Genomic DNA, 14,215 nt, shown 5'->3' with positions numbered 1-14,215 from the left:
AGAATAATCTATCCATTCAGCCTCTTGTGTCCTTCCTCTTCCCAAGCCTGAAATTTCTTTCAAGATTCAAGGGATACTAGGAACATTACATTTATTTAACCGTAGGTGGTTGAATCTTGACTCCAGTTCTGACAGTCTTTCTACATCCCAAATGAAGTTAAGGATTTCTCAAACCAAAACATTACACGTGGTCTCCCCTTCTAGATATAGCAACATAGAAGTTTCTGGTTCTATATTTTCCTGATATCAGCATCACTATTTTCACAATTAGGCTTCAAAGCATAGGCTTCTATAGCATCCTAGAACAGGAAATGGATATGTAAAACTGGTGAACTCCACCTCTCCCCTAAAATAACCCTAGTAATAGATGATCCTGCCTGGGTTTAGATCCACCCAGTGATAGAGCACCTGATTTACAAATCACTCTCTCTCGTTTCAGATAGTGTCACATAGAAAGAGCTCTTGTGTTGAGAAATTTTTATGTCGTGGTCATCCATTCACCCCACCCTGATTTGTGTCCCTAGAAAGACACAGAGCACATCAGCAATACTGGTATTATTGATTTTGCAATGCCAACCTTTCAGATATATAACTTCATATACCACCCTGAATTTGCTGCAATTCTAAGTGCTAAGAAGAAATGTATACCTTTTTAGATATCACCTTCTCTAGAATTTTCTTTCAATTCCTTCACTGCCGATGTCTAAGATCTTATAGGTTTTACCTTCACAAAATCCCTGGTGCTCATCTGCTCCCTTTCATTATCTATGCCACCAACCAAATCCAGGCTCATTCAACCAGTCCTCAGGCATTTCTATACTTAACTATTGAGCCTTCTTTCCTTCCCCTTCGAACCCATTTTTCACCATTAGCATTTTCCCATTAAAAAGCAGATTTTTGAGCCGTGTGTGTGTGCGTGTGCATGCGTGTGTGTGTGTCGATGAGTATGTGAGTGCTGATTAACAGGGAAAGAATGAAATGGATAAACCCAGGATCATGAAAAACAAATGCTTAAGAACAAACACTTTCATAAAATGAATTAAGAACACAAGATTCAGCCAAGAAGGAGCCATTTCTTCAGGGATGAAATTCAAGATATGTAATATTCAGTATGTCATGAATACTGACCAATCAGAATGGAAGCCAGACATACATAATTGGAATGAACCGTTGAGCCTGAGCCCTGCCAATCTCTGAGGAGGTCATGGAAATAACAGACAAATATATAAGTTAAAAATAATAGACAAAAATATGAAGTTAAAAATAAGTTAATAGCACAAAAGATACACAAACTTGTGAGGAGCAGTAAAACATGTTTATTTGGAAATTGTCACATATAAAAACAGAGAATTAGAAGGTAATGGGTTTAACCCTGGACTATGGCCAAAATGAGGTTTTCTTCCTTCCAGAAACATCATAGAGTAACTCAGGAGTCCTCAATTACAAAGCAGACTTTCAAGAAGACAATCAGCTTTCTGCAGACTCTGATTACTCTCCAGTTGCATCTGATGTGATTGTGGGACACTGACACAAAAACAGCCTTGGAATAATCATCTTAGAAGAAAAGATGCATTTCAGTTATGTTCTAGCAGCAAGATGAATAACATCTTCTGTAGGAAAAATGGCCTGCATCCACAGTAGGCAGAGCCAGAGCCAGAGCCAGAGCCAGAGTCAGAGCCAGACTTGTATCCAAAGCCACAGCCACAGCCACAGCCAGGGTCATAGCCACAGCCATACCCAGAGCCATAGCCACACCCGTGGCCACAGCTACCACATGAGTTTCTATAGTAGTTGCACAACATGGTGGCAAGAAATGGAGGCTCAGTAGTTCTTTAGAAGAACAGATAGGAGGTTTCTGAAGTTGAACGTCATCCCTTGCCCTGAGACCTTTAGACACTGCCAGAAATGGAAGGAGCACACCACACAAACTCCATGGCCTATCACCACAGCAATTTTCATCTTTAGAAAGCTCATTTTTCTAAGGACAACAATTTCTTTTCAAGTAGCTATGTCCAGGATTTGGCCCTAACTAGTCATGAGAATTATAAGAAAACAGATATAACCTACACATTGAATAAGTATATCTGTGGAGTATAATCAAACCTAATTTAGATTTTTCACTCCAGGGGGCACTAACCCTGCTGCAATTCCAGGTAAACATACATGGACATGCGGGATGGTCCAGCATCTCAGGTTCAACAGGAAAGCACCCTGGCTAGAGGTGAAAGGCAAACAGCAGGTGTATGAGGCAAGGCATTCTCAGGTTACATCTACAAGAAGGTGGATGGAGCCCAGGCAGAATGGCCACTGCAGTGGTGAGAAGATCTAAATTGGTGCATAGCAGAGGTCTGTTCTGTTTCTTAAATTCCACGTATGGGTGAAATCATATGATATTTGCCTTTCTCTGATTAACTTATTTCTCTTAGCATAATACTCTGTATGGAACCTAGACTCTTAATCACTATCTTCACAATTTTCTTCCTGGAAGTATAGTCACTGAGATAACCTTGAAGAAATGGTATCTTGCAGAAGGAGAGTGTAGTTAAATACAATGGCTCATGTACAAAGGAACATAGATATCAATTTAATATAGGCTCTAAAGATTTCTGGACATAAAGCAATATTGTAACCTTTCATTGATATTTCTATAGATTTGTTTTCTTTTTCAGGCTCATAAATAATACATCCATATTGTAAAACTTACAAAAAAATACTTATTCTCAATAACAAGAGGGACATGGACAATGGTCTGCTGTTAATTCTTTAATGACCTAGGCTGATGATAGAGAGTCTATTTACCAATTTCCATGGTATAAATATTCTTAGCATGACTAGTTTCAAACTAGCTGGCTTAAGAATCCTGAAAGTTTGTAACATCGTTCAATATTTTAATAAATTAACTTTCATGTTTACAACTTGAATCAGTATGGCATTTCTTTTGTGATAATGTAAGACAGGTATCTATCTTTTCTTTATCTTAAACAGATTTATCTTAATTGATAAATCCCATTTACTGAATAAACTATCTCAGATGAAAACTTTGTTACTAGGCACCTTCTGAAGTCTTTGGCACTGCCTATTGTGTTCTTACTATCTCAGAATGATCTCTCTCTTAAACCTGGATAACACGGCTATGTTCCTTGATAGTTGGTGACCTAACATGGCTTCTCTTCCTGGCTAACATCCTCCCTGGCCAGATTGTTGTGACCTTAAAAAACCAAACAGTACAATAGAAATTTATCATGAAACACGTAGAATTTAGAACTTTCCAGTAGCCACACTTTAAAAAGATAAAAAGAAACAGAGGAATTGCTTTTATAGCATATTTTACTTAACCTAATATATCCAAAGTTTTACCACAATATATAATCAACAGTTTTTTAAATAATTTTATATAGTCTTAATTCTTTTTTTATACTAAGTCTTTGAAATGTAATGTGTATTTTACAGTTACAATGCATTTCATTCTGGACTAGCCACATTTCAAGTGTTCAGTAGCTCTCTCTCTCTCTAGTGGCTGCCATATTGGACGATGCAGCTAAAGAGAATCTCAGGATTCCCATATGGGGGTGATGCTGGTTATAAGTTTTCCAATAGAGGTACTGCTTAGTAGTAGCTGCCAACTTATTCACTTCTTCTTTAAAACACCTCTTCCTTAAATTTTATTTTCCTTCTCATGTAGCAGACCAATTTCAGCTCATCCTTTATGGCTCTTCTCACATGGCCTTCTCCTTTAGAAGCTATTTCTAACCCTTTTCTAGTCTTCCTGTCAGGACTTATTTTGGTTTCCCTCTTGAATTTTTCCTCAGTAGCCCTATAACACCTATAAACACACATGCTAGGGTGGAAATGTGTGATTTACTTCTTTGTATCCAAATGAACCCTTTTAATTATTGGAAGAAACCACTGTGTGTTTTCGTACCTCTCTTGCAGCACCAATCATAACATGAAGCTGGCACATGGATTTTAAGGTTTGTTAAATGATCGAAAGAATGAATAAATGAGTTTACAACTTACTACAACTATAATATGCAACAGGTCATCAAAGAGAAAGATTTTGTGTTATTTCATGAAGAAGCTTTAAAGCTTAAATCATTTCCTGACTACAGAAAGCATTCACTTTTATTGTAACCCAATATGTAACGCTATATTTTCATTTTTCCCAAACTTCATCCACCAATGATACACACATACACACTTTAATTTTATCATAACAAACTCTCTTTTAACATTATCATCATTTCCTCATTTCACTCAGCGGAAAGTCACAAATGTTTTCCCACACAGTCACTGTATTTCAGATTTGAGCATATGTTAATTTTAGTTTGTGAAGACTCTTTTCTAGAATATAAATTACTGTTTACATGCTAAATAAATGGTATTCTTGGATTGTTAAAAAGGCCTTTGAAAACAAAGGCCATAATGAAAAAATAAGTATATTTTCAACCAACGGTAATTATTAGAATTGCCTTCATCTCTTTGTAAGAATAACTGAGATTTACCCAAAGCAGGCATTCCTCAGCTCTGACTAACAAATGTTCCATCTGCGAAAAGGGTCCAACTCTTGCAAGAACTTCTGTTTCCTCATCAGTAAAACACATTATATCCTGGGTACACCCTTGCCGCAAGGCATACATTGATGGCAGAGCCATCTTCCTTGGAAACAGCCATTCTGTGGAGTCTCCTGGCCCCAGGAACCTCAGACTCAGACTTTGTGCACTGACCCTTGTCATAGAGACAAGACAGTGAGGCATTTTTCACTGTCCATGGAAACTAAGCCTGAAAAGACATTCTATGTTACAAGATACAGTGTTAGAGATCTGGAAGGTCACATGAGGAAAGGATACTGAACTCAGAACCCACAAAGTGGTAGGCTCTCAAACTCAGACAGTAGACTGGGCTTTTCATCCCATTCTTATATCTGCACCAGTTAAGGTACTAGAGCTCACAATTACCCACTAGACCTTGCTCTTTTCCACTAAAAATTGTAGCACTGCCGATCATATCCAAAACGTAATGAATTTCTTTACTTCCTTTAAACTTGCTACCATACTTTCCAGTGTTTCTTGCAACAGGCATCAGTTCATTAGAATCGAAATGACAAAATAACCTCTCTGAACTATCTCTCCTATACTATAACTTTTACTCTCTTCCCCAGTTAGCTGCTTTTTTTCTTCCATGCAATTATCTGTCTAAATGTATCTTAATTAATTCTTTTTATTATTACCTTTCAGAATGTAAACACTTTAAGAGCAAAAGAGTGGTCTACAATTTTGCTATGGTATCTTCAGTGTGTAGGAGAGTTCCCTTACAAAACACTCAAAACTATGTGTCAAACAAGTGACTTAAATCAATTTCTTCAAACGCAATATATACAAACAAATATATATATACTTCCATCCAAATGCACATGATACAATATGACATCTTTCCTCTAACTTATCCTTCCCTTAGTTCTTCATGCATCATCTGAGTCTGCTTCTAATTTCTCATTAATCCTGGAAACTCTCTCTTCCATGCCATTCATCCTTTCAGCACTCAGACCTCACCTCCACTCCCTTAGGCTTTTGTCACAACGTCCTGAATAGGTGTCATTCCTTCTCCTCTTTCCCCTCCAACTGCATTCTAGACTCAGTGTTATTTCCAGTGCACAGTTCCAAAATACTGTGTGATTTGTGTTGGGTTGTGAGTGCCTAAGCATGAGGGATACAAGAAATAGGAGGAGAAGACATTATCTCTGATGCACATAGGACAAGAAATGCTTATATTATTACAAGGAGGAAACCAGGTTCATGAAATGTATTGTCAGCTCAATATTCAATGGGGCTCTAAAACCTAAAAGAAAGGAGTAATTCACAAGCAAGAACACAGGAATTTGTTAGAAGCAAAGAACTATTTTTATTGAGAATAAGTTTTTGCCAAACTGTGGGATCTTAGGATCCCTGGCACAGCCCCAACACAGAATCCAGATTAAGGGAACAAAGACCAACACTTGGGAAATAGTCAGATGATACCACATGGCCTGGAGCCTCAAGATGCCAACCTAACAAATGTTCACTGGGGGTCGGAGCTTATGTCAAGCATGCAATTCCATGGACATAGAAATCTTGGGGTTTGGATCCTTGCTTCAATTGTTGCTTTGGTCGTGTCATTTCAGAAGCAAATGGAGCTTGGAGAGTGATGGTCTAGCAGCAAGAAGAATAACATCTTCTGTAGCAAAATGGCCGGTAGCCACAGCAGCCAGAGCCATATCCACACCCAGAGCAGGAGCCTTTTCCGCAGCCCCATCCTGAGCCATAGCCACAGCCACAGCCTGAGCCATAGCCACAGCCACAGCCTGAGCCATAGCCACAGCCATAGCGAGACCCATAGCCACAGCCACAGCCCCATCCTGAGCCATAGCCACAGCCATAGCGAGACCCATAGCCACAGCCACAGCCCCATCCTGAGCCATAGCCACAGCCATAGCGAGACCCATAGCCATAGCCACAGCCACAGCCTGAGCCATAGCCACAGCCACAGCCTGAGCCATAGCCACAGCCATAGCGAGACCCATAGCCACAGCCACAGCCCCATCCTGAGCCATAGCCACAGCCATAGCCTGAGCCATAGCCATAGCCACAGCCCGAGCCATAGCCACAGCCATAGCCTGAGCCATAGCCACAGCCACAGCCTGAGCCATAGCCACAGCCATAGCCGCATCCGCAGCCATAGCCACAGGAGTTCCCGTAGTTGCAACACATGTTGTCAGGGGAAGAGAATTCAGGTGGGTTGCAAGTAGATGTGGTGAAGTGAAGTCTCTACTACACTTGGACCTTTATATACTGTCAGTAATTGGCAGAACATGCCATTCAGCCCTTGACTTAAATATGTAAGCAACTTTCATGTGTTTGTCAATGTCAACAATCATTAATGTCTTAGGAAAAGTGAGCTTATTATTTGGAGTCTCCCTTTTTGTTTAAAGAGCAGAACTTTAATTTGCTCTGCCAGAGAATGTCTCAGCAGAATCATGTGCTCTACATACCACTGATACCCAACTTCACAAGCTCCTCTCATTTAATATACCCGATATAACAAGATTTAGGAGAACTTAGGAAAATTATGTCCTTCTTGATTTTTCCTATTTCCTAAAATATTTACCTCTTTCAGTAAGGGAGGAAATAACTGTCATCTCCTTTCTGGAATCATTGAAACTTTTTGTCAGGCTTTGCATACCCAGACATCTACGGCAGATACCTGTTGGCTCCTTGTGTGAGAAACCAGGGAGATGCTAGTCTCGGGGCACAGAAAAGCCCCCAATAACATTGTAACATCTGATATAAAGTGTCAATAATTCTGAGATTAGATTTGGTGTATAGCTTCACATTGGTAAATTACCTTCTCTCTTTACTGGTGTCTAATTCCAAATATTTCCTTTCTCCTCTGCTAAACCAAACATCCAACGTTTCCATCACTTAACATGCAGACTAAAACAAAACAAACAAACACAAAGATAGAAAGGTGTCTTATGTGTGTCTGTTCGTGATGTTTTTGTTTATCTTGGTTGTCTAGGTTTTACCTAAATCACCAATTCCCGAAGCAAGAAGAAATCAAAACTTAAATTATCTTTTACAGTAACAACTATGACATCCAAGTTGGAAGGGAGTACAAACTCAGGAAGATCGTACCTTCTATTCCACTCTCAAATTTCAACAACAAAGGAATGAGATCCATCCACTCCTTTATAAAAGGCCTTCAACAGGGATTTTCATAAAGCTACTTTATTCCTTTTCTGAGAACTTTCATTATTACACAATTTTCCTTCAGATGGGAGTATTTTCAACTGCTTTTTCAACCCTAGTCACTGGTCTACCTCATTTCTCTGCTATGTTTCATCCCTAACAAGAGGTTTAAGGAAAATACATCCCATTCCACTTTTTCTTTACCTCTTTTTTCTCTACTTTTCTGTCAACTCTTGAAATTCAAAACTATAAATTCTAATGCACAAGTTTCCATGAATAGACATGTTACTTTTCAAACACCCACCTTCTGGTCAAAATATCCCTGAAATATTGATAAAGTTTTCTATCTTTATTGCATTATACCTAGTACCTTTCCATTCAGATGTAAGGATACTGATCCATGATGGCAGAAAAAAATTATTATTCTGTGCATCCCTGAATCACAACTTAGTTCTAAGTGAAGTACCCAGGACATAATCTGAAATCAATCAATATTTCCCCAATAAAAAGGAGATGCACTGAAGCAAAAACATGTTCAAACTTTGGTGTGCCACTTAGAAGCTGTAAGATATTTGGATACATTATCACAATGTTGTCATTTCATTCAAGCTGAAAGTCTCAAATATTCTTTGACTAAGTGAGTCTCACATTTCACATTTTGAAGATGTGTGTTAGTTTATGAAGACATTTTTCTAGATGTATAAGTTATCTTATATGTCTAATAAATGATTGACCCTTTACTGGATATAGAAATTAGGGTATAGGTGACAAATTGATGATATTCTTCCATCTTTCAAAAGCCTTCAAGCACAAGATACATAATGAAAAATGAGTAGATTTTCAATAAACTGTAATTATTAGAATTCCCTTCCCTTCTTTGTAGGATTTCCCCAGCTCAGATTTATGCAAGCACAGTCAGTCCTCAGATCCAACTAATAAATATTCCATCTGTGAACTGTCCAACTCAAAAAACACTTGTTTCTTCATCAGTAGGGCACATTGTGTTCTGGGCATAGCATCACTCCAGTGCTGATGTTGATGGCAGAGCCATCTTCCTTAGAATTGGCTCTTCCTTAGAATTTGTCCCTAGTTCCAGGGACATCAGATTCAAACTTTGCCCAGTGAACCTTGCCATGGAGATGAGACAGTGACTCATTTATCCTTCATGGTGGAAATTGAATCTGAAAAGGCATTTTCTATTACAGGATCTAAATGTTAGAGTTCCGGAAAGTCTTATGAGGAAAGGACACTGAAGTCAAAACCCAACAAATCAGTAGACTCTCAAACTCATAAAGTCAACCAGAAATTTTCATTGCATTCTTATATGTTCCTCAAACAAAGCTAGCCTATTTAAGGAACTAGGCCTTCTCTTTTCCACTAAAAATTGTGGCACCACTGATCAAACCCAAAACTTAATGCATTTCTCTTCCCCCTTTACACTTAGTACCATCCTTTCTAGTGTTTCTTGTAACAGGCATCAGTTCATTTGATGCAAAATGTCAAAATACCTTCCTGAATTATCTCTCCAATATTTCAACTTTCATTTTCTTCCCCAGGAATCTGCTTTATTCCTTCTGTAGCAATTATCTGTCTAAATTTAATTTAATTAATTCTTACTATTTTTTATTATCATTCATTAGAATATAAATACTCAGAGAACAAGAAACTCCTCTACAACTTTGTTACTGTATCTTCAGTGTATAGCACAGTTCCCTTTCAAAAACACTCAAAGAGATGGGTGGCTCAGTCAGTTAAGCATCTGCCATTGGCTCGGGTCGTGATCCCAGAGTCCTGGGCTAGAACTCCATATCAGGCTCCCTGCTCAGCAGGGCATCTGTGTTTCCCGCTCCCTCTGCTCCTCACCCATGCTCATTCTCCTCTCATTCTCTCTCTCTCAAATAAATAAATAAAACCTTTAATAATAAAAATAAATAAACAAAAGCGTTCAAAGAGATAGGACTCCTGGGTGGCTCAGTTGGTAAAGAATCTGACTGTTGATTTCAGCTCACATCATGATCTCAGGGTCCTGAGAATGCCCCACATGGAGCCTGTGCTCAACTCAGAGTGTGTATGAGATTCTCTCTCCGGGATGTCCACGTGGCTCAGTCAGTTGAAGTGTCTGCCTTCAGCTCAGGTCATGATACCAGGGTCCTGGGATGGAGTCCCTCATCTGGGTCCTTGCTCAGCAGGGATTCTGCTTCTCCCTCTGCCTGCCACTCCCCTTGCTTGTGTGCTCCCTCTCTCTCTTTCTGACAAATACATAAATAAAGTTTTTAAAAGAGATCTCTCTCTCTCTCTAGCTTCCTTTCCCTCTGCTCATGCTTTATAAGTAAATAATAAACAAATAAGTAAAATCTTAAAAAGAAAAAAAATCAAAACTATTTGTCATTAAATGACTTAAATGAATTTCCTAATCTCAATATATGCAAATAAATATTTTTGCACTTCCCTCAAAATGCACATGATACAATACGACATTTTTCCTCTAACTTACCCTTTCCTTAGTTGTTCACGCATCACCTGAGTCTGCTTCTAATTTCTCATTATTCCTGGAAACTCTCTTCCATGCCATTCATCCTTTCAGCACTCAGACCCCACTTCCTCTCCCTTGGGATTCTTTCACAGCTTCCCAATAGGTGTCATTCCTTTTCCTCTTTCCCCATCACCTCAATTCTAGACACAGTGTGAATTCCAGCGCCCAGTTCTGAAATAGTGTGTGATTTGTGTTGTGTTGTGAGTGCCTGAGCATGAGTGAATTGAGAAATATGTGAAGACAACATTATCTCTGATGCATGATGAGAAGTACTGCTTGTATTATATCAAGGGAGAACCCCAGGTTTATGAAGCATATTGTCAGCCCAATTTTCAAGAGTCATAACACCTCCAAAAAAACAAACAAAAAAACCCCCCAAAAAAACACAAAAAAACAATTCACAAGAAGAGCAAAGAGATTTGTTAGAAGCAAAGAACCATTTTTATTGAGAATAATTTTTTGCCCAACTGTGGTTGGGCTGGCACAGTCCAGACAGAGCTTCCAGATTAAGGGAACAAAGAACAACATTTGGGAAATAGTAAGATGATACCACATGGCCTGGGCCTCAAGATGCCATCCTAACAAAAGTTCACTGGGGGTCAAATCTTCTGCCAAGCATGCAATTCCATGGATGTAGGAATGTGGGGGTTTGGATCCTTGAATCAGTCATCTCTCCAGATGTATCATTTCAAAAGCAAATGGGGCTTGGAGAGTGATGGTCTAGCAGCAAGAAGAATAACATCTTCTGTAGCAAAATGGCCGGTAGCCACAGCAGCCAGAGCCATATCCACACCCAGAGCAGGAGCCTTTTCCACAGCCCCATCCTGAGCCATAGCCACAGCCACAGCCTGAGCCATAGCCACAGCCACAGCCTGAGCCATAGCTACAGCCACAGCCCGAGCCATAGCCACAGCCACAGCCTGAGCCATAGCCACAGCCACAGCGTGAGCCATAACCACAGCCATAACGAGACCCATAGCCACAGCCATAACCTGAGCCATAGCCACAGCCATAGCCACATCGGCAGCCATAGCCACAGGAGTTCCCGTAGTTGCAACACATGTTGTCAGGAGAAGAGAATTCAGGTGGGTTGCAAGTGGATGTGGTGAAGTGAGGTCTCTACTACACTTGGGCCTTTATATACTGTCAGTAATTGGCAGAACATGCCATTCAGCCCCTGACTTACCCAACAAATATGTAAGCAACTGTGTGGTGCCTGTCCCTGTCAACAATCAATAATGTCTTGGAAAAGATGAGCTCATTATTTTGGAAACTCCCATTTTATTTAAAGAACAGCATTTTAATTTTCTCTGTCAAAGAATTGTCTCAGTAAAATCATGTGCTGTACATACCACTGATACCCAACTTCACCACCTCCTATCATTTGATCTACCTGATATAACAAGGTCGGGGGAATTTGGGGAAATTTTGTGCCTCTTGATCTCCTCTTCCCTAAAATATCTACCTCTGTTCATAGGGGAGGAAATAACCGCCATCTCCTTTCTGGAATCTTTACAACTTTGTACCCAGATACTTACTGCAGAAACCTACTGGCTCCTTGGTAGAAAGGAAGGAAGATGCTAATCTCAGGACAAAGAACAGCCCCCAACAACGAAACATTTGAAATAAAATGTCAATCATGCTGTGATCTAGAAACCTTGGTATGTAGCTTCACATCAATAAATTGGGTTCTTTACTAGTGTCTAATTCCAAATATTCCCTTTCTTCCCAACTAAACCAAATACCCAATCATTCCATCACCATACATGAATCAAAAATAGAGGAAAGAAGGTAAGAAGGAAAGATTTCTCTTTTTCGATTTGTTTCATTGTTTACTGTGATGTTTTTGCTTATCTTGGTTGTCTAGGCTTTACTTAAATCACCGTTTTCCAAACCAAGCAGAATCCAAAATTTAAATTACTTTCTCCTGTAACAGATATGAAATTCAAATTAGAAGGGAGGACAACCTCAGGAAGATCGTTCTTTCTACTCCACACTCAAGTTTCAATAACAAAGAAATGAGCACCATGCTGTCCTTCACTTAAAGCCTTCAACATGGTGTTAATAAATGGACTGGATTCCTTTTCTGAGAACTTCTATTAGTAGACATTTTTCCGCATATTGAAAGTACTTCCTACTACTTCTGCTGTTGGTCACTGGTCTATCTCATCATTCTGTTACGTTTCATCCTTTCTAAGAAGCTTAAAGAAAATACATCTCATTCCAATTGTTGTTTACCTTTATTTTCTCTAATTTTCTGTCAATCTTGAGATTCAAAACTGTAAAATCTAATGCACAAGTTCTCTAGAATAGATACATTACTTTTCAAACACCTACTTTCCCATCAAAATACCCCTGAACTATTGAAAACTTTTTCTACCCTTATTGTATAATTTCTAGTCCTCTCAATTCAGATCTCTGAATATTGATCCATGATGTCAGAGAAAATCTCTTATGCTACGCATCCTTGAATCACCACTTAGTTCTAAGTAGAGTACCCAGCACATAATTTGAACTCAATCAATACTTTTGTCATTAAAAAACAGGTGCATTAAAAAAAAGCAACAACAACACATGTTCAAGCATTTTTGTGCCATTTAGAAGCTATAAGATATTTGGTACATTATCCCAATGTTCTCATTTCATTCAAGCTGAAAGTCTTAAATGTTCTTTGACTAAATGAATCTCAAATTTCACATTTTGAAGATGTTTGTTAGTTTACGAAGACATTTTTCCAAACATACAAATTACCTTCTATGCCTAATAAATGTTTGGCCCTTTACTGGATATATAAATGACGATAGTCATGCCTTGTTGTGATATTCTCCCCTTTCAGAAAGAATTGAAACACAATGATCATAATGAAACATCAGTAGACTTTCAACTAACTAATTATTAGAGCTCCCTTCTCCTCTTTGTAGGATTTCCCCACCTCAGGTTTACCCAGAGCACAGTCGGTACTCAGATTAGACTTACAGATATTCCATCTGTGGAAACTGTCCAATTCTTGAAAGAACTCCTATTTCTTCATCACTAGAACACAATAACCTGGGCATAACCTCACTCGAGGGCAGACTTTGATGGCAGAGCCATCTTCCTTGCAATTGGCCATTGGGTGGAGGCTTCTAGCCACAGGGACCTCAGACCCGGCCTTTGTGCAGTGACCCTTGTCATAGAGACTAGACACTGAGGCATTTTTCACTGTCCATGGAAACCGCGCCTGAAAAGACATTCTATGTAATAGGATACAACGCTAGAGGTCTGGAAAGTCACATGAGGAAGGGACGCTGAACTCAGAACCTACAAAGTGGTAGGCTCTCAAACTCAGATAGTAGACTGGGCTTTTCATCCTATTTTTATATCTGCACCAATTAAGTCACCAGAGCACACCATTAACCACTAGACCTTGCTCTTTTCCACTAAAAATTGTGACACTACTGATCGTACCCAAAACAAGCATTTCTCTTCTTACTTAACACTTAACACTGCCCTTTCTTGTAACAAACCTTAGTTCATTTGATTCAAAATGTCAAAATACCTCCTTGAACTATCTCTCAATACTTAATCTCCACTCTCCTCCACAGGAAGCTATTTTATTCCCTCCATAACAATTCTCTGTCTAAATGTATCTTAATTAATTGGTGTTTTTTTCTTATTATCACCTATTATAATGTAAACACTCTGAGAGCAGGAAACTCCTCTAAAATTTTGTTACTGTATCTTCAGTGCATAGAGCAGTTCCCTTACAAAAACATTCAAAACTATTTCTCAAAAAAGTTACTTAAATTTCCTTAAATTCAATATATGCAAACAAACATATATGCACTCCCAACAAAATACACATGATACCATACATTTTTCCTCTAACTTAACCTTCCCTTTAATGTTCATGTGTCATGTGAGTCTGCTTCTAATTTCTCATTAACCCTGGAAACTCTCTCTTCCATGCCATTCATCCTTT

The 14,215-nt window shown here is 38.9% G+C and overlaps 2 protein-coding genes across 3 annotated transcripts; both read right to left on the bottom strand.

The window, feature by feature from the left end:
• Positions 1 to 6,175: 6,175 nt before the first annotated feature.
• Positions 6,176 to 6,743, bottom strand: LOC121100468 (keratin-associated protein 21-1-like). 2 transcript variants are annotated; one of them, XM_040621694.1, is made up of 2 exons: positions 6,638 to 6,743; positions 6,176 to 6,337 (listed from the first exon to the last, which is right to left on the bottom strand). In XM_040621694.1, the coding sequence occupies exons 1-2, from the start codon at positions 6,741 to 6,743 to the stop codon at positions 6,186 to 6,188; spliced, it is 258 nt and encodes an 85-aa protein (XP_040477628.1). In that variant the 3' UTR covers positions 6,176 to 6,185. The 2 variants fall into 2 exon arrangements, with proteins under 2 accessions (XP_040477628.1, XP_040477627.1); XM_040621693.1 differs by having other exon boundaries at positions 6,179 to 6,271; positions 6,437 to 6,743.
• A 4,202-nt stretch (positions 6,744 to 10,945) lies between these two features.
• Positions 10,946 to 11,355, bottom strand: LOC121100467 (keratin-associated protein 21-1-like). The gene has a single exon (XM_040621692.1). The coding sequence runs from the start codon at positions 11,314 to 11,316 to the stop codon at positions 10,975 to 10,977; it is 342 nt and encodes a 113-aa protein (XP_040477626.1). The 5' UTR covers positions 11,317 to 11,355; the 3' UTR covers positions 10,946 to 10,974.
• Positions 11,356 to 14,215: the final 2,860 nt, after the last annotated feature.

This window comes from Ursus maritimus, unplaced genomic scaffold (genome assembly GCF_017311325.1).
Source record: "Ursus maritimus isolate PB19 unplaced genomic scaffold, ASM1731132v1 scaffold_4, whole genome shotgun sequence".
Lineage (NCBI taxonomy): Eukaryota > Metazoa > Chordata > Mammalia > Carnivora > Ursidae > Ursus > Ursus maritimus.
This window is presented reverse-complemented; position numbering and strand designations above follow the sequence as displayed.

Coding starts and splice junctions, on each gene's coding strand:
- LOC121100468 (XM_040621693.1), bottom strand. CDS start 6,743: ATGTGTTGCAACTACGGGAACTCCTGTGGCTATGGCTGCGGATGCGGC. Junction 6,272..6,436: donor CTATGGCTCAGGATGGGGCT/GTGGCTGTGGCT, acceptor GCTGCGGAAAAG/GCTCCTGCTCTGGGTGTGGA.
- LOC121100467 (XM_040621692.1), bottom strand. CDS start 11,316: ATGTGTTGCAACTACGGGAACTCCTGTGGCTATGGCTGCCGATGTGGC.